The sequence below is a fragment of the Acartia tonsa genome, chromosome 8 (assembly GCF_053477335.1).
Source record: "Acartia tonsa isolate MP-2025a chromosome 8, ASM5347733v1, whole genome shotgun sequence".
Classification (NCBI taxonomy): Eukaryota; Metazoa; Arthropoda; class Copepoda; order Calanoida; family Acartiidae; genus Acartia; species Acartia tonsa.
Genome location: NC_137267.1, coordinates 1,907,671 through 1,928,381, shown reverse-complemented (window position 1 = coordinate 1,928,381; position 20,711 = coordinate 1,907,671). Strand labels below are relative to the sequence as shown.

At 27.9% G+C, this 20,711-nt stretch overlaps 1 protein-coding gene across 3 annotated transcripts in view; it reads right to left on the bottom strand.

The window, feature by feature from the left end:
* Positions 1 to 20,465, bottom strand: part of LOC145325347 (uncharacterized) — a 40,284-nt gene extending 19,819 nt beyond the window's left edge. For 2 of the 3 annotated variants that reach the window (XM_080168347.1, XM_080168349.1), the window contains exons 1-7: positions 20,380 to 20,465; positions 19,957 to 20,055; positions 19,174 to 19,406; positions 13,388 to 13,470; positions 12,843 to 12,937; positions 8,772 to 8,828; positions 3,367 to 3,415 (exon numbers count right to left, since the gene is read on the bottom strand). In XM_080168347.1, the coding sequence (XP_080024473.1) occupies positions 3,367 to 3,415; positions 8,772 to 8,828; positions 12,843 to 12,937; positions 13,388 to 13,470; positions 19,174 to 19,180 (291 nt within the window). In that variant the 5' untranslated portion in view covers positions 19,181 to 19,406; positions 19,957 to 20,055; positions 20,380 to 20,465. The remainder of the gene's footprint in view (positions 1 to 3,366; positions 3,416 to 8,771; positions 8,829 to 12,842; positions 12,938 to 13,387; positions 13,471 to 19,173; positions 19,407 to 19,956; positions 20,056 to 20,379) is intronic. The other variant, XM_080168348.1, reaches the window with a different exon arrangement.
* Between the last annotated feature and the right edge of the window lie 246 nt (positions 20,466 to 20,711).

Sequence of the window (20,711 nt, the reverse complement as noted above, 5' to 3'; positions counted from 1 at the left end):
TCATGGCAATACATTAAAGGGAAGTGGTTTTACAAGCACCTCTATTCAAATCTTGGGGATAGTGTTTAGGCTTTCAAGACAGTCTTTAAGATTAATGTTACAAATTAATCAAGAAAGCAGCAAGGGTAGAGTAAATAAAGTCACAAAATTAAGGTTGCAAGTTAGAAAGCTTTTTATAACACGATTCGCCTAAAAGTATTATCAACTATGGAAAGTAAAATCTAAAAAAAAATGTTAAATTCATCAACTATGGAAAGTAAAATCTAAAAAAAAATGTTAAATTGCTTTATAATTTATAATAATTATTCTAAACAAATCTTTTTTTTTGAGGAACAGCTATATAATTCTGATAATATTAAAGCATATCATACTCAATAAATAATTTGTATATTATTTGTGTATGTTAATAATTATATAACATGAATCTAAAATTTCTTTTAAGCATAATAAAAACTAGAACAAATTTTTGTGTTTTCCAAACTATTTATCCTTTCCTTACACCCTACCCAAATTTCACAACCCTATTTTGAAATTCACCCAACCCAAATTCCACATTATCTTTATGAATATCTCTTAACAAATTTACTAGGTTTAGTCATGTTTACAATATTTCAACTTGATGTTCTGTTAATTCATGATATAAGGTCAAATGATAAAGAAGATAAATAAGAAGTATGCTTTATACAGCTAAAAGTTGTTCATATTATTGTAATATCTGAAAAGTAAACTTGGTTGTTTGCAGTAGATATAAAAAATAAAGAAACTTCAAACATGAATTAACTAGGTAAAAGTTTTTGTTATTTAATTGTGATCAATTTTCAAAAAGCAAACCTTTAGTATGTTGTTGCTCAAAATGCTTAAAAAAATAAAAAGTGCCTAAGGAATGTACAAGAGTGACATTATACTTCAGGGATAGATATTTCAATAAGAAGATTTATAATCTACATATTGTACAATATTCACAATACCTTCTTAAACTGACATGTTTTACTACAAGACAATTTTTAAAAATGTAGTAGGCATTTTATGAAAAAGGCGTTTTTTGAGATAGGCGTTTTCTGAGATGGGCGTTTTTTGAGATAGGCGTTTTCTGAGATAGGCGTTTTTTGAGATAGGCGTTTTCTGAGATGGGCGTTTTTTGAGATAGGCGTTTTCTGAGATAGGCGTTTTTTGAGATAGGCGTTTTCTGAGATGGGCGTTTTTTGAGATAGGCGTTTTCTGAGATAGGCGTTTTTTGAGTATAGCCGACTATTCGTACTAGAAGTCACCATTTAATAGGACAACAATGTATACAATTTTTTTTTTGCAGAATTACAAAATTCCGGGATTCTGTTAAGGACTTGATAATAGAGATGACTCGCTTAAATATTGTATCTTATTGTCCCAGGATACATATATATTACTAAACAAAAAGTTGTTGTCAAAAACCCTAAAAATTACCATTTTTAAAATGGACGTACAGACTTTCAGGTAACGGTTTCAGAGTTTCTACGCTGCTTTCTAAATCGTACCTAAGTGTTACGAAATCATCATCAAAGTTTGAAATCAATAGAAAAATTCTAGCAAGCCTATATCATCGAAAAGAACTGCGTAGGGACGTACAGACCATAATTATAGGCATTTGGACACTTTTTTTTAGCTTTGGAACAAAAACCCGTGTATATAAAATGAGGACAAATTAAGTGTAGGAAACCTGTAAAACACAATTTTGCCTTCATGTGTTGCATCATACACTTACATTGAAGTAGTTCGATGATTGTTAATAGTTATTTCTCGTATCTTATTATAAACGACTTTCCGCGGATATAGAATGTACAATTATAAGATTAAAACTAGTTTTACTTATGATTGTACATTCCTATATTCGTAGAAAACTGAATATAATACGATGCTAGACATAGTTTTTTCGTATGGATGAGAACCGGTTCCTATCCACCGGATTCGAATGAATACGAGAAATGTTATTATGATCTTTAAATAAAATAGCTTTTCTTTAAATATATAGGGACAGAAATATTCATAAAATGCCCTTATGATATGCGTGGATATATTGACTTGAATAATTTGCCATCACTTTAGCTTGTATATATGGACCTGATTTATGGTCAGTTCGTTTATCTCTTTGGAGGGGAGGTAATTGGGTGAAAGGAATTCATGTGCTGGGTAATTGTTTTAGCCAGCTGGGAGCATCACTTTATCAGAGTACATGAAAATCTTGTGTAACATCTAACCAATAGTATATCAATTACTAAGGAATAAGAGTAACATAATGAACGATGATTTCATATACATCTCTAATATGTTAAATATAATTAAATTTTCAAAATAACAAAATAAATAAAAATCAATAAGACTGCAAAGTTTTTGAGCCGACGAATAAGATTAGATGATTATAAAACCTTGAGTACCAGTGTAGTTTACAGTCCAATTGCAATGTCTCTTTCCGCACCTGGTTATTGCCCATGAAAAAAAAGTATCTTACTATAAACTTTAGACGAACGGACAGACGGACAGACTTAATGAGAAAACTGCAGCTTTTGTGTGTTACAAAAAAGAGTATTAGAATTTCTGTTTATTGAAAGAAACTGTTTTAATGTTTAAAAACATAAAATGAAAACAAAACGCAAACTTTTTGAAAGCATTTCTTTTGAAATGTTTGATATCAATAAGTTTCTGAAACTTCATATTTCATTTTCATATATTTTTCTAGTTTTTATTCAAATATATTTTTTAAAGGAAAATTTATCTTAATACAAAATATATGTATAGTGGCTTTGTCCTTATCTTCTAGAAACACTTCACTTGAAGGGTAGAGAAATGGAAAATAGCCTAACGCCATACCAGGACTTAAACCTTTTCTGAATGGTCATACAGACAGACAGACAGACAAAGTAAACAATATATTGCAATTTGCCATGAGATTCTTCTAAATCAATTTCAGACATTCATCTTTATTAGCAGCAGAGAAAATAATGTCAGGAATGTTAAGGGATGTACCTCTCAAATGTTCATACACAAAACTACTCTTTTTGTAAAATTAGTAGTTAAATCTTTTGCACACTCAACTTAAAAAAAAAATAAAAGCTCAATTAAAGTTCCCAAAGTTTTTAAGCCAACGAATAAGAAAAAGTTATCATAAAACTTTGGGGACAATTGTAATACACTGCCCATTGTCCCCTTCCTTCCTGAGTGGCTTCGCTACTTAAAAAGTAGCTGGACAAAATGTCTCAAAAATCAGCCATGTGACGTCATAAAAATGAGGGAGATGAGAGGAGAAGCGGGAAAGAAACCCCCTAAAAAAGAGATGGATAAATAATAAGACGTTTGAGACCCTTTTTCCAGTTTCCTAAAAAAATAAATGTTTACCTGATTTCTTTTTTTGAGAAAAGTCTTTTCACATCTGTACAGTACAAACCTGAAAATAATTTAAATGAATATTAGAATAGCGTTATTCATGTATGAATAATTTTCTTGAAATATGTTAACACAAACCTTTAAACCTTTATTTATCGCTTTTTATTATTGTCAGCTTTCCGCGGATATTTAAATGATATAGGGTCCAATGGACTTGGCTACAAAACTTGTAATTCTGTGTAATAGGAAGCCATATAAGATTTTTCAGAATGGTTTAGGACCAGTTCTAATCCACCGGATTTTAATCGGTTTTAAAGCCATACAGGAAAGCAATTTGACAGATAAAAATAATGTTTAGTCTATGCTGTTATTAATTTATGATATTATGATTCTATAGTTTTTTTCTATGTTTTTCCCATGAAAATAATAATCTCAAAAAACCTATTAATTCTGTTAATAATAGTTTCGTACAAAACATTTTTGTAATTTATCAAAAATCAGGGGTGGGGGAATAAACAATCATAAGGACAATTATGTTCAAAAGTAGGGCAGCATTTACAAGCTAAAACAGTTAAATACTATTAAATAAGACTCACAAAATGTTATGATTATGCCGTTAATTAGCGATACAATAATGATATGACATAGTTAAAAAGTAATACAAATAATTTAATAATAGCCCAATATGCTAAACATTTTTAATTTTTTTTTCGGGTTTGGTTAGGTTTAGTAAAGGGTTAGCGCAAAACCCTGAGATAAAAACCCCAGCCAAGCTAGATATATGTTTGTCAATGTTTCATTCAGCTTCATTCAAAAACTTTTTTAATGTGTAATCTGTAATTCGCAGCTGGCAATGCCAGTATAAGGGATAGGGCCGCCCTTTTAGCATTTATTAGTTATATACAACATTTGATAATTTCTTATCTTTTTTTTAAAACATCCTTTATCCTGTAAAATAATATTTCATCTTTAGAAATAAAAACATTTATTTGTACAACTATAGGAGGGATCTTAATAATTTTGTTTATGTTTTTATAAAGTTGTTGAAAAAATGATAAACAAAAACATTTTGCTTATTATTATCAGAAAACACATACTAAAATTGAAACCGCATTGATATTCTGTTGAAAGCAAGGGATTCAAAAGGATAAGACAATGGCTAATAATTTTAGTTATACAAAATTTCCTATTTGAAGATTACAATAATTAGATGAAACGCTTGGACACTTAACTAAAAGAACCAACCAATCATAATTTTAAAAAGTCTCCAAAGTTGTTAAGCAAAATAATAAGAAACCTTATTATAAAACTTGGGGGACGAGTGTAATAAATAGCCTAAAGTCCTTTGTTAGTATCTACATTCATGTTATTCTCCTTGTTACACTAAAAAAATGACTTCATTATATTGTTTTGTTAAGGTTTTGATAAAAATTTGGGGCTCTATGAAAACATATTTTTTGAGTGGGGGAATTACAACATTCAATTACATAGGGATCTTAAGGGATAAGACATGATAAATTGATGTTCAACCCCAATTACGATAAATTAAACCCTTTTTCTGTTGCCACAAAAATATTGGTGAAAAAGTTTGGGCATTGCTAGTGTGTACATTCCTATAAAGATCTAATGAAAGTCCACTAAGTGTAAATTGTACTGGTTCCCAAGGTTTCTGAAACGCGTTATCTTATTCGTTGGCAAAGAAACTTTGAGTACTTTCTTTGAATTATGGTTAGTTGGTTACCAGATAGAAATGTCCAAACTTTTTAAACAAATAATTTTAATTTAATAATTTTGTAAATCATCATTGGGGATGTATTAAGTTAATTTTTCGTCCATTGTCTTATCCCTTAAGATCCCTGATAGAACCGAACAACAAGGAAGGCATTGTTCATAAAAATGTATGGACCCATCACAAACATAAACAGAAATATGAGAACTTTTTAATTGATTTTTGTAAGGCGGGGAATTATAATATTCCTTCCTATTATATAAAATAGTCAAGTTTTTTTTGTTTTTAGCTTAAGATTACCACTGAACGAGACCTCACATATATCCCATGGTAGTTTTAAGATATTTTATTTTTAAATTTTAGTTTTTAGGCTATTTTCGTCTTTTATTTGGTTTGTTTTTTAACAAAAAGCGTACATCAATGGAGGAGGAATAGAGAGGGGGGATATAAATTTTGCAACAAATTTACTTACAATTTTGTTTCGACACATACATTTATATTTTGCTTATTTAGATCTGACACTCAACAAGTGAATTGTTCGTTTGACACACCCTTTCAGAGCTTCGCTTTTATGGATGTTATCATACTTGTTAAGTATGACAACCATCATTAATAAAGGTAAATAATGTATTAATAGCTTTATAACACATCTTACAAATGTTATCATAATCTTTTTTCAGTGAGGGACATTTGGCTAGGCTGTTTATAACAGTAGTGCCTATCCAACCAACTATCGGTCTGTCAGTCGGTATGAATCTCAGTAACCATTAAATCAAATGAGCTTTACTTTTCAGTAAATATGTCAACTGGTCATATCATGGAATAGTCTATTTTAATCTCCTTCAATCCCTAGATGCTAGAAGCGTTGCCACTATTCAGTATTAGTTAATTATTCTACATAAATTATAAGTAAGGCAAATTCATGATTTTATATAATTAATCAAAGAAATAAAAGGCAAAGAATCCCCAAAAATAATAGAATTATAATTGCATACTGTTATGTCAAATTGGAATATGTAACAAGGATTGTGTTGTTCATAAGTAGTGCAACAATAACAAGATAACTTTATGTCAATGTAAAAAACAGTAGGGTGTTATACATTAAAATAAGAATAAATTAAAAGACGGTCAGGCTAACAAGTTTTTTTAAACATTATTTATAAGTTTGAAGAAAAATTTTATTTAAATTTTTTTAGGCGTTTTAGGAATTTATATATCAAAAATCAAGGATAAATCTATAATGTACAATTGTTTTTAAAAAGCAAATTGCTGTCATGTTACAAATGGACAAACGAACGGAACAACCCTTTATGCAGAAAAGCTTATTAAAACGGACAAACCCTGGTTATAGAGTAGATTATAAGGAAGGAAATACATTAAGAAATATAATAAATATTATCATATGACATTATATAATATATAAATCAAAATCTTTTACATGTTATGTTTCATTTACTTAAAAAACTTTAGTATGAAAAAATGAAAAAAATACAATTAAAGCAAATCACCACAAATCCAAAGGACAACAAAAATTAAAGTTTATATTTTTGATTTTATAAAAAACAAAATATTATTTCGAAATTTGATTAAAATGTAGACGTACTGTTGTTTTTAGACACTTTGCCTAATCGCCAAAGGAATCACCTTATTATAAATTGAGGTAAAAGAACAATTTGATGGACTAAACAGTCTCCAAAACTGAAAGTCTTAACATGAACATGGTAAAGATTTTAAATTAGTTTATACCTATATGTTTCTGAAATTATTTACTGGATTAAAGATTTAAATCAATAGGTCAATTCTAACATGCTAAAATGCAACTTTAATATAAGCTTTGCTATGGATTTATATATTTTATATCCAAAAATCTTGTAAAAATATGGTTTTAAAATATTTGCCTTAACAAAAAAAGATTATTCTTAAAGACTTATTTACAAGTGAATCTAATGAACCATGTTGCTCTAGTTATGAAAATATTTATCATTGTTTTTTTTATACAAAAGATTAAACAAAGTGATAGTTGACCTAAATGCTTAATAATTATGAAAAATATATATTCTTTTTATCTTTACACACCCTTGTGGCTTTTCCCCTAGACTCTAGGATTTTTGTAACGTAAGGAGATACAGGTTTCTTTTTGTGTGAAAAAAAAAATATTTAAAAAACTAAGAATTTTTGTTACTTTTAGCCCTAAAAAGACTTAGTGAACTAAAAGATGCTGTCCTGTAAAGAAGAACAATTTAAAGCTAGTAAAGATGATATTATTATTTTAAAACTTCATTTTGGAAATAGAATTGAATTTCAAAATCCATCATTAAAAAATAAATTAATGCTACTGGTTCAAATAAAAGTTACCAATTAATATAAATGTTTATTATCTAATCATAGAAGATAGTATTTTAAAAATTGCCAATACAGGGCTATATAAAAAATGCACAGAACATCAAAGAATGTGTTTATTTATTTTTATCCTCTATTTGTGCCACTCCTCCTGGTTTCACGGATCATTAAGTAAAAAGCTATGAGCTATGAATAAAATGTCTATAAACATACAACATAATCTAAATATACAGGATGTCTCAAAAGTAGTCTTTAAACGAACATAATTTAATATGATATATTCAATATAAAGTTAAGGTATGAGGTATGAATTAAATATTCATAAACATAATCTAAATATACAGGGTGTCTTAAAAAAGTCTTAATACAAACATAATATTAACATAAGTTTTGATACACCCTGTATTTATGATTACTTGACTAAACCATTATTATATAGTTGAATGTAAATAATAATAGTTTTGGTACACCCTGTATTTATGATTACTTGACTAAACCATCATTAGCGTGTGTAAATAATAATAACAACAAATCATAAATAGTTTTTTTTTCTTTTTTTATATGCAAAGCTACTTTATAATTATGTGAGTAAAAAAAACATAAATAAACATAAAACTTTAGCAGTTAGTTTTTTACATAAAGCCCTCAATAGGGTTGGTTTTTATATGAGAGAAAAATGGTTTTGTCTGCTATATCTTGAGGAATCAAAGCTGTTATAGAACTCCTATATGCGTATACAAAAAATCAATGGGTCGTTTGTATGAAGCTTTTAACTTTAACAAAAAGTAAATAGTCTAAATATAAAATAAGAAAACAATTTTATTTTATAAAATACCAAAAATATATTTCTTTCAAATATGAAATAACAAATAAGAAAAAATATTTTGATATATTGAATAAAAATATTTTCTTAAAGAATTTTTGAAAAAATTACAAATATCTTTACAAAAAGATTATCTTTATATATGATTTTTTTTAAACAGTTAAACATATCAATTTTGTTGATTCTTAGTTGTAAATCCTAACGGTAGAATCTCATTAAACACCCTTTATGTTCAATAGGGGTAAAGGGGTTATTAACCCCTTCCCCTTAAAATAAACTTATAAAAATTTATTAGATTAAATCCCTTACCCATCACCCCGGATGCAAATATTACCTCGTAAGTTTAGACTCCCCTTTTGACATTTTACACCCAAAATGTTGGTTTTCATTTTTTTTTTTTTGGGGGGGGATAACCTAAAGGCTTTATAATAAATATTTGGTACTAAAACACTAACTATCATGGGACCTACAGACAACCTAAATTATTGAGTAACTTCCCTCCTAAAATATAAAGTTTTGACTTACCCAAGGAAAACAAGAATAACTAGAAGTAGAAAAGTTGACGCCAATACTATTTCTGTGCTGAAATAGATAGATGGATAGTTAGTTAGATGAATATATACATGGATAAATAGATTGACATCTATATGTAGATAGATGGATAGGTAGTAGAATATATTGATATATGGATGGAAAGATTGATAGAAATATAATATATAGACTTAATAGATAGATAGATAGATATATTGATTATTGACAGATAGATAAAAAGAAAGATAAGTACATAAAAAAATAGAATGATGGATTAATGATTTTATGGTTAGATGGATTGATGAATTGATGGATAGATAGATAGTTATTTAGTTGGATAGACATATAAATATATAGATTATTGATAGACATATGGAATTATAGATAGGTAGATAGATAAATAGTTAGACAGATAGATATTTTAAAGTATTACGTGGATTGATATATTGATAGATTGACAAGTAGAAAGATAAATGGAAAAATGGATATCATAGAGAAATAGTTTAAATTTAAAAAGCAAAATGAAAAAAAAAATAAAATAAACTACAAAAAAACCAAAGATTGAAAAAGCAAAGAGTAATAAAATAATAATTCCGGTATTGGCAAAATATTGTTTCAAGTCGGGACAAGGAAAAACTTTCTTTAGAAAGATGTAACAGGACTGATGAATAAAGAAAGAATTGTGAATTAAATAAAAAATTGTTTTATTGCGTTATAATCTAACGAGCGGCTTAGCCCCTGGAGGCACTTGAAGGGAAGGGGGGCGAAGTCGATACTATCTCTTTTATTTTTAAAAAGAAAAAAGTAAAAAAAATATTTTGGGGGAAAAAACTTTTTCTAACCAAACTGTAAAAATGTTAAAGTTACTCTTTACTGGAGAACTTAATTGGTTAAGTGGTTTAAGAGATATAAGCAAACAAGAAAAAATCTTACTATTTTCTTAAGAATATTGCAGCTAATACAAAGTTAAAATTTTACAATTTAAATGTTTTGGTCTTTTTGCCTTTTAGCTATTTTCCTAAGTTTAATTTTTTCAATTTTGTAGATTTATTTTCCCTTTCCATGTTTAGAAGTCAATATTTTAATTGAATAACTGCCAATTTTATACCAACATTTTTTCAACTTTTCAAGGACAAATTTCCGACAGTTTTTTCTTTCAAGATGCATTTTTAAACAAATAGCTAGATAGACAGATAGAAGGACATACTTTTATTATGGATGGATATGAAAAGTTATATGAATTGAATAGTAAGAATCAAATATGAAGAAGAAGTTGTTTTTAGTAGATATAAAAATACATAAATAAAATTTTGATTGTATCCTTGAAAATAAAATAACTCTTAGTGAAAAATTCCTCCAATCAAAGAAAATCTTGTTTAAATTTTTTCTTCTTGAACTAAAATTAGAAATGGAGAGAGAGATGGACGTGGACGTTTAAATGGGTTTTATCACAAAGTTACATGAAATACCAAATGCTTTGGTTAGGTCAAGGTGACATTAATAACTTATTGCATATTTTTTTTAAGCACCCAAAGTCCGAATAAATCGACTTTATTGCGCCAGTTTATTTATTTTTATATTATCTACATTAAAAAATTAAGAAAAAGTATTTTTTCCTGAATTAGCTTTTTTTTCCTAGTAAAATATATAGGGGAAGCTATAAATCAAGACAACAATTTTTGTTAAGCAAGCAGTCTTATATTAAAACAGACAAAGATAGATAGAATGATATATAGAGAGAAAGATAGATAGATAAATAAAGCATATATATTTAGAGAGGGTTAAGGAAAAGTTAAAATTAAATGGATAATATGAAGAATTTTAGAGAAAGAAAAGGAAAGGGGATAGAAATTAAAAAGATAATAGAGGGAGATAAAGAGATCATTGAAAAAAAAGAGATAGATTGAAAGAGATAGAGAAAAGAAGCAATTTTAGAGAAAAATAGAAAAATATTATGATACTAATTGAAAAAGGAGATATTATTAATTTTTAAAAAGGAGAAGACAAATTACACCAAATAGACATGTATGCTAAAAAAGATAGATAGCCAAATAGGGATTGATAAGAAGTAAAGTTGATAATAGAAACAATCATGAATGTAGTAAATTAGTAGGAGAACAAGGCTGAAAACATCCATAAAAGCGAAGCCCTAAAACGATAGGACAAATGAACATTAACACTTGAGTAGAGTGTCAGAACTGAATAATCAAAATATAAATGTATTAAAGTTGTACGAAACAAAATTTAAGTAGAAAAACTGCTTAAATACAGGATATTGTTTAAGGATATAATTAAATTTTTAAGACTTGATTATAAAGATGTACTTTATCACATACAAATATTTTGTTAAAAAAGTTAAAAAGCAACATGTTTAGAATGGACGTACGGACTTTCTGGTAACGATTATAGAGTGGCTTTGCTTTCTAACTGAGACTGAGAAAAATAGAAAATAAAATATTGATACTAATTGAAAGGGTGGAGATTTATAAAGACGCAATAAATTAAACCAAATATGTACAACCATAGGCGTGCTGAAGGGGGTGTAGGGGGTAAATCAAACCCCCTTTCAAAATTAAGTTGAGTGTATCCAACCCTCTTTGAAAAATTCACCCAACCACAACCCTCTACACCCTACACAAGGGTATATACCTTCCTGGTTCAGTCTCGTAATGTATCAAAGAGGGGGGGGGGGGGGGGGTGCGCCACTGGAATTATATTGCCTAAAAACATCCGGTGGCCTGCGTAAAGATATTCAAACTCAGTGTTGTTCACGAGATTTTAATAAACAAACGTACAAAAAAACCTACTATTTGATATAAATTGATAGATAGATCTAAAATGAAGAAACTAACTCACTTTATTTTCTGTGTTCAATTAATGTTTTTGCTTCAATATATCTTACAAAAGTACACTCATAGATTTTACTTTTTTTGAGATTATCAAGAATACTAATTTTGATAAGTACTGCAACAATATTTTAAATGATATAAAAAAGTTAGCTAAAACAAAGTAATCGAGACCTATAAAGAATTATAAAAAATAACGGTAATGTAACGTTAAAAATATATAGATTTTTGATTCATAATGCAAAAAGTAAAGAGGGTTATTTTTTATCATCATCACTAGCTTAATATGCTAAAAGTAATATTAGTTGTTCAAAGAAGTAAAATGAGTTGAAGTCCTTTTAATATATGTATTTTATTTGTCTGTATGTTCTTGTGTTTTCCCCTTTTTGGTAAAATCTGTTATTATGTAAGTGGAACACAAAAAAATTCTACCCCTTCGAATCCTCCAAAATTAAAAAGGAAATAATAATTTTGATTTCCAGTCTACATAGACCTAAAATGGGTTTCAGTATTGGCATCAAAAATAATTTTTAATCTTTATATGGGATTATTGTCTGCTTAAAGCTAGTTAAAAATTCAAGAAAGAATTATTAAATTAATTGAAACCTTTCTGATTTTTCAATTCGACCTACTTTGATTTCAGTTTGTTTTAAAATCTCTTATGGTTTCTCTTATAACTGGGGGGGGGGGGGGTAGTCGTTAATTAACCTCTTCCTTCCCCAAAATTAAGAAATTCGGAATGAGGTTCATCAAGATGTCATAATTACTCAAAAATAGTATACAGATATATATATGATTTAGAATTGGAGAATTCTCAATATACAAATTTGGGATTTATCCCTTCTCCCCTCCACCCTTCTTTTTATACATTAAAATCTAGGCTATTAAACCAATGCAATATAAAGAGAAAAACATTATTTAAAAATAAAGTCGGGATTTTAAATGGGTTTCCAAATAGATTTGTCTCAGGAAAAATTGAGATATATCAATAGATGGTAATAGATAGAGAGAGATTGATAGATAAATAGATAGATAATCAAGGTTGTATGTAGGTTAATTATTAAGTAAATGATAGAGAGATAGATGATGAGATGTATAGATGCACATTAGTTATAGAAAGATAGATCTTAAAAAGTATAAAAATCAAAAATTTACAAATTTGAGAAGAAATTTAGAAAAAAGATAAGTGGATTGATTATTAATGACTTAAAGACACTACCTGCCGTCTAGAAAATGTGATCCCTTGAGATTTGGTTTGAATAATGAGTCCTCTACTTTGTTGATGTGGGATTGTGCCTGCTTGTCAGGATCCAACTAGACAGAAGGTCCAGGTAGCAAAATAATACAGTCTTTGAAAAGCGTAGCTTTTCTACAATTAGGGTCAATCCGACAGTCCGTACGTCCGAAACAGCTAGCTATTTTGTTGTTTAAGAAATTTCCCTATTACCTTATCGAATTTAAACTTTACATGCTGATTTCTATATAAATTAGTTATATTTAACTTTAAATTTAACATTTGACAACTAATTTGTTTATGATATTATTATCCTATTCATCTGATTTTGTAATAATGATTCCTTTGCATATTTAGTTTGACATTGTACAATAGTTATTGCTCTTTTGTCTTTCCTTCTGATCTTAAGGCTTCTCTTTAATGAAAGCTGTCATCCAAGTTTTTCATATAATCTTATTTTTAATAATTCACTGTGATAGAAATCTTTTAAATTATATCTTAGGGATATGATTTATTTTTATTTTTGTTACCTTGACCTGAGGAAAGCATTTGACAATTCTTCCCATGTTATCACAAACACAAGTTATCCCCTCCCCATAGGGGTAACATAACTATAAAGTTATTAATATCATACAATATCTATCTATCTATATATGTTATCATAAACACAAGTTATCCCCTCCCCATAGGGGTAACATAACTATAAAGTTATTAATATCATACAATATCTATCTATCTATCTGTATATGTTATCACAAACACAAGTTATCCCCTCCCCATAGGGGTAACATAACTATAAAGTTATTAATATCATACAATATCTATATATGTTATCACAAACACAAGTTATCCCCTCCCCATAGGGGTAACATAACTATAAAGTTATTAATATCATACAATATCTATCTATCTACATATGTTATCACAAACACAAGTTATCCCCTCCCCATAGGGGTAACATAACTATAAAGTTATTAATATCATACCATAAATATCTATCTATCTATATATGTTATCATAAACACAAGTTATCCCCTCCCCATAGGGGTAACATAGCTTGTATTGGAAGTATAATAGTATGTTTCGTTTGTGAATTCGAACCTTTATCCTTTCTTTCTTTTCCTTATCATTATTGGGTAGTCAAGAGAGCGCCTATTTTAAATTTCATAATTGCGCACGGCATTCAAAACAATAAGTGCGCACCAAGCCAAAACAAAGGCTGCGAAGCCATCTTAATTTTTTCTTTCAACAAGCGCGGAGCTTCTGTGTGATGAAAACCCATGTATAGTATTGAAATGTGGTGTTATCCGTGCTGAATATACCTTTGAGTGCTTCCCAGCTTGACATGATCAAAGACTTGCTAAATATTTATTCCTTTTAAGCATTTTAATCAGAATGGAAAGATATTTTCAAAGAAGGCAAATTAATTTCTTTATTTTCATTAGAAATAGACCAAGTAATTGATTTATTTTGTATCAGAATATTTTTATAGTAGTCTATGATGATTTTATCTATAAATTATAAACTAATATAAACTATAATTATAATATAAATTATATGTTTTGATTTAATTTTAAAGAAAAAGAAGCCTAAACTTTTATACGCTTTTGAAATGATAATTCGAAAATCACGCAACCTTTTTTAAAGACAATTATGTCCAAAAGAAAAAAGATTTATTTTCTTTTATAAACAATTTAACATTTTAATATATCTTTATTAATTCTGTTATTTTTTGTTTCAGTGTTCACCGTTTCATACAATAAATTGTATTCGTAACTGCACTAGTTTGATTCATGTGTAGCAGGTTTAAGTGCGTCTGCACTATAAGATCTCGTACACGGCCAGGCAAGAGCCGGTGTACCGAAACATAGCTATAAAGTTATTAATATCATACTATATATATTCTATCTATATATGTTATCATAAACACCAGTTGTCCCTTACCCTATCTATATTTCCATCTATCTATCTGTCTATCAAAAAAAAATTTATTATTATAACCACTTTTGTAGATTTTTACTAAATCTAATTTCTAATTAAATATCTTTAGTTGTTTGTAAACGTAATAATTTCTTGATAAAACAAGTTTATCAAGATTTTACTCTTTAGAATTAAAAAATAAAAATCTTATTTTGTCTTTGTAAAAACTTCTTAGAAGTATGGACAAAAGAATTTTATGTTTTTTTAGTTTTCATATTGAATTTTATTTTCATTAGTAGAGCTACCATTTTCTGTACATCTGTCTGTACAGCTCTTGCAAAAAAAAAATGTCTTGGGTGCTATCAAGATAGTAGGGTGAATATTTTTGTCCCTAAGACTAAGCATTCAATAAAATTTAAAAAAACAAAACAATGTTAAATATTGGATTTTTCCCCTTAAATACCCTCTAAACTTAATTAAACACAAACCTAACATTGAATTTGTAGTAAAATCTTTTTCTTACCCTCACCCTATGTTTTAAACATACATAAGTCTAACCTTTTTTATGTTTTATTGGTAGAATCTCTTATACTGCTAATGGAAAACTTAGGAAACTCCTTTTTATTTCCATTGGACAGTTTATCCAAAAATACTGCAATATCTGCACTATAAAAAGACATTCCCATATAAACAACCCCTTAAATAGTGGATGTAAATATTCATTTATTTCCCTGGTATCTCATTTATATCCCTGGTATGATTTTAGAAGATTTTAAATTTTTTTTGGAAGATTTTAGAATTTTTATTAATTACTAAAAGAAAGAAAAATTATACCAGGGAAATAAATGAAATTTAAAAACCAAAATTAAACCTTATTTTACGAGCATAAAAATGAGTTTTTGTTTAAATGAGAATGATATTCCTGTCCAGATTTTTGTTTAGGAATGAATATTTCTTACCCTCGTGAATAAATGATGACCTATCGGTCCATCATTTATTCCCTCGGGTAAGAAATATTCATTTCTAAACAAAAAACTGGACAGGAATACCCCATTTTATTTAAATCAGGTATAACAACAAAGTTAAACTACTGATTGTTAGTTCATTTAATTTGTTTGTTTTTTTATAAATCCATCTCCATCTGTAAAAAGGATTTTAGTGAATTTATTTAAATATTTCTTACTTATCAGGTGACACACAAATACATAATACTAGTTACAGAAAAGCAGTGTTTATAAAATAGATAACTTTGTGCAGTATAGGTAAGAAGGTTAATGGTGGTACAATTCTGAAATAAAGGAATATCTCACATAAGTGTAACCTTTTTATAACAATTTATCAGTTTTATTTGATTGTAAAATTATTTATTACAAAAAGTAAAAGTCAAATCATTGTAAAAATGTCTATGAGAAATTTTCCTGGAACAAGTGTTAAATATAATTATCAATATACACATATCTACTACATGTTTACTGTTATCTACATAAAGGCTCTTAGTTAGAATGTTAGAGGATATCCAATGAAACAGTTGTTACACAATCTATGTAATACTAATCTATGCATTTACAATATACTTATAGATAGAAAATTTTCAATATTCTTTGGTTTTTATTGGTGGAAAATTGGTAATTTAGATATTGATATGAGCTTCAAACTCTTTCACTTTTTAACTTTTTTCCTAGAAATTATTACAGCACTAAAGGCCTCAAATATAAAAATTGGGACATTCATTATGCCTTCAATATTATTAAAAAAGCAAAGTATAAATTTTACATAAAACATTTTAGTTGTGTGTTAACCAAATGATTGAACAGACTAAAATCTTTTTCTTAACTTGTTAACCCTATATTCATGATTTATATTGAAACAAAAAGTCTATCTTGAATGATAATAAAACATAGAAAAGACCATATTTTATAATCAGAGTTTTACACTTTCTTATAAAATTTCCTTTGGTATAGATAACTACAGAAATAAAGGTGATTATTGTATAATTTTCATTTTTAAAAGTTTTGTAATTTTCATATTAGTAAAGGCCAAAAGGGCTAATAATCAATTTTTTACACAAAGATTGAGTGACGTAATATTTAAACCTTGCTTATGATTCCTAAATACCTGAATCAATTCTATACAAAAACACATTTATCTTGATTCTGGAATGATAATAAAACATGTAAAAAGCATATTTTATGGTAGTTTTTTACACCTTTTTATACACTTTTCCTTCAAGTATACTCCAGCTTGCAGAAATTTAGGGAAATATGCTGTAAGAAATTAATTTTGATTCTTTTACCACTAAGACACAAATTTTGTGTTTTAACTTTATAAGTGCAAATCTATAATACAAAGTAGCTTGATGTCTGTCCGTCTGTCCGTCCGTCTGTCCGTCCGTCTGAAGCTTAAGATCTTGGTAACCACTGAACCGATTGAATTCTACTCTTCATGGTATATACCTATCGGTCCTGTAGTGGTTTTAAGCTCTTTTCTTGGGGGGTGGGACACCCCCAACCCCCCCAAAAATGAAAATTTACCCCCCCCCCCAAAAAAAAAATAATTTTCTTGTGAACACATTAGACTATGAGCAGCACCAGTAGTAATTTTCTTGAGAACACATTAGACTATTTTTTTTACGAATTTTGCGAATTTGTTATTTAAACAAGAAAATGTTTTCCTGCTGGGTAGGTGCGAAAATTTGCGATCCGTTCTGCTGGGTAAGTAATAGAAGATATAATTATACCTCTTGGGGCAAAGCCCCTAGAGGCTAGGGGCGAAGCCGCTAGTAAATATATAAGGAATAAGGATGTCTGTTTAAAAACTGTTTTAAATACTTTACATTACTCTGCTTTTTATTCCTGATAGGAACTTTACTTGTCATATAAAACACTTTTATTCTCTCTTTCTATCACTTTGACTTTAAAAAAAATCTAGTTATAGTCATATGAGTTATATAAACAATGTTTTTTCTACTTTTACTTGAACCATAACAAATTATTTGTCATACTTTTTAAATTTTCCTTTTGTTGTAGGATTTTTATCTTCAATGACTTTATTATGCTTCTTTTCTTAAATATATATTATAATGTTTATAATAAATTTGGTTTGAAAAAAAATATCTAGTATTAAACTATGCCTCTATTCTCAAATATCTATTATAATATTTGCAATGAAAGTTTCTGCTGTAAAAACTTTACTGGGTCACCCAGAAAAAAATGGCACTAACTGTAAGAGAGATAAAAAAATCATATTATTTAATAATGTGGTTTAATGATATTCATTTGAAATATTTACTGTAATATAAAAAAAAAATTTGTGAGTGAAGTTAGACTATGTATTTAACAATACGTGCAATAATAAGTGCAAAATTGTAACCAATTTAAAATTTTCAAATTTATCTTCAAGTTTTTACTGGCTCACCCTGTATATTTAGTTTCCTGTGTAAAAAGTATAATATTTCAATATCTCAGTTGTAAGCCTTCTTACAAAGTCACAGTTATTGAGATAAAGTAGCAAACAAAGTAATTGATGCAAGTAGTCAAATAGAGCTCACAGATTATTATAATAGGAATATTTTAAAGCTATATTAGTTTACAATTGTCTGCTACAATCTTTGTTCATATTTTTAATTATTCAGAAAATTTATATATTTTAGTAGTTTTCAAATAGAACATTATTGATTTAACCTTTATCATTATTTTTGAAGTTCTTGCATACAATTTTTTGATTGACAATAAAAACATGTTCTACTTTACTACTCTAATATTTTTATGTTGTAAGAAATTTGTTTTCCCCTTTCAGCCTGCTGTGTTAAGCACACCAGTTTCTTTGATCTTTGACATATTGTTACAGCTACTAACACAAAAACTAAACAAGTATGGTAATATCCACAGGGAGTTCATATTTTCACATTTCCAATATATCAAAAGTTATTTTTTTAAAAATTACTTGAGGTGTAAAGGGGAAATGTAACAATAATTTGTGATCTAATATTATTTTGTCAGTAAAAAATAACTTTTATATAAGTGTATCTAAAAGTTGTGTTAAATACAATATGATATTAATATAAATAATATCAAGCTGCTTTAAAGATTCAATATTTTTGGAGACTAAATAATGCACATGGCAATTACAACCCATCCATACCAAACATATCTCAATATTTTTGTTGTTGTTGATACAGTTTAATTTGTTGAACAAAAACTAATACTACATATCTCAGAAACTATGCTAATCAAAATTTTACCCATAATATTAAAAATATGCTATATCTAAATATTTTATCGTTCTAACATTTCTACTAAGTATATTTGTTACTTAGTTGCAGTTTATGTTTTGACATGTCATAATAAATTATCATTTAGTAACACCATCAATTAATCTTTGATATTAATAAATTCCTGAGACATGGTATCCACTTTGGCGGTTTTCTGGAGAACTTTAACAACAACAACAACAGGAAGCCAACAGCTGTGGCTGTGTAGTTGGAAGAATATTAGCAGCTGTAGAGAAAATTGAGTCAAAATATGACAAAGATTTGTTGATTACATTCCATCAAAGTTTTGAGATTCATCACTTTATATTTTGTCTCTCTCTTTCTGTTCTCTCCTCCCCTCTCTATGTTCGAGTAACTCACTTTATATTGTTTCAACAAGGTTATTCATGCAGGCTGCATAGTTCATATTATTCAAGATTGTTTATTTTTCAATACTATGTCCAATAAATACCTTTCTAATGATAATTTATGAATAATGGCTTTATGATTTAAAATTTTTACCTACTTACATAGTGTTACGCATTTTCAAGCGTATATATGTAGGATTGATGATTAATAATACCTCTTATTTTAATTTGAAGTATAAAAAATGCTGTGATTGTATCCAATTGTGTAAAACCCTAACAGAATGAATGACTGACATTGGTACCTAATTTCTGTCTTAAAGAATTATATTTAAATTTATTATAATGCTTACAGCATGATCTATTGTTATGTCAGTATGTACAACATTAAGTTAAAATTCTATTTGAAAACAACAATTTATAATTTTCATTAATGTGTACACACAGCAAGCTCTTTTCCGATTTATCTAATTTTGTGAAATAATCATCTTATATAATAATTGGCATTATTTCTAATTAGTAGTGCAGCATATTCTATTTGAATACTTGTATGAATAACCTTGACCTTTGAAGCTTATATATGTTGGAACAATGGTTGTGTTGATGAAGAAATTCTTCTTTTCATCTTCTTGAAAGAGGAAATTCAACACAATTCTTCAATCCACTAGAAACACAAGGATAAAGGTATGATCAATTAAAGATCAAGAAAATTTTAATTTAAATCATCTCAATACAAAAATGATTTGTTATAAGAATCAATAAATATTTATAATGGACCTCGGAATAAAGAGTGTGATAACCCATAACAATTTAATCTTTTAGAGGTAAAACTGGTTTTTCTTGTGTGGGTTACCTTTCCTAAAAACACAGCCCAGGATATGTATGAAGCTTCCATACAAGTAAGAATTAAATATACTTTCTTGTCATGGAGATCTTAAAGTAGAGACAGACATACAAACATACTACCTATTATTAAAATTGTGAATACATTTATTTCCTGATGAAGAAAAAACTTATTACAATTCTCCACAAAAATTAATACTGCTCAAACATTACATAACATTCTAGTTTTCTGAAATTAAAATTAAACAATTATTCCAAATATTATTCTTAAAAGTAATTAAAAACTATCATAGACAAACATTAATGGCTTAATTTTTGTCTTTTTGTTTTTCTCTTAAACCACAAAAATAATAAGTCTAAATTCGTGAAAGGAAAGCTTTGCATTAGCCTTGATTATATTTTATTTTATTATTTATTTAAGCTTCCACTTCCCCCAAACTCACCCATTTACCATGCACAATACAACTGAATGAAATT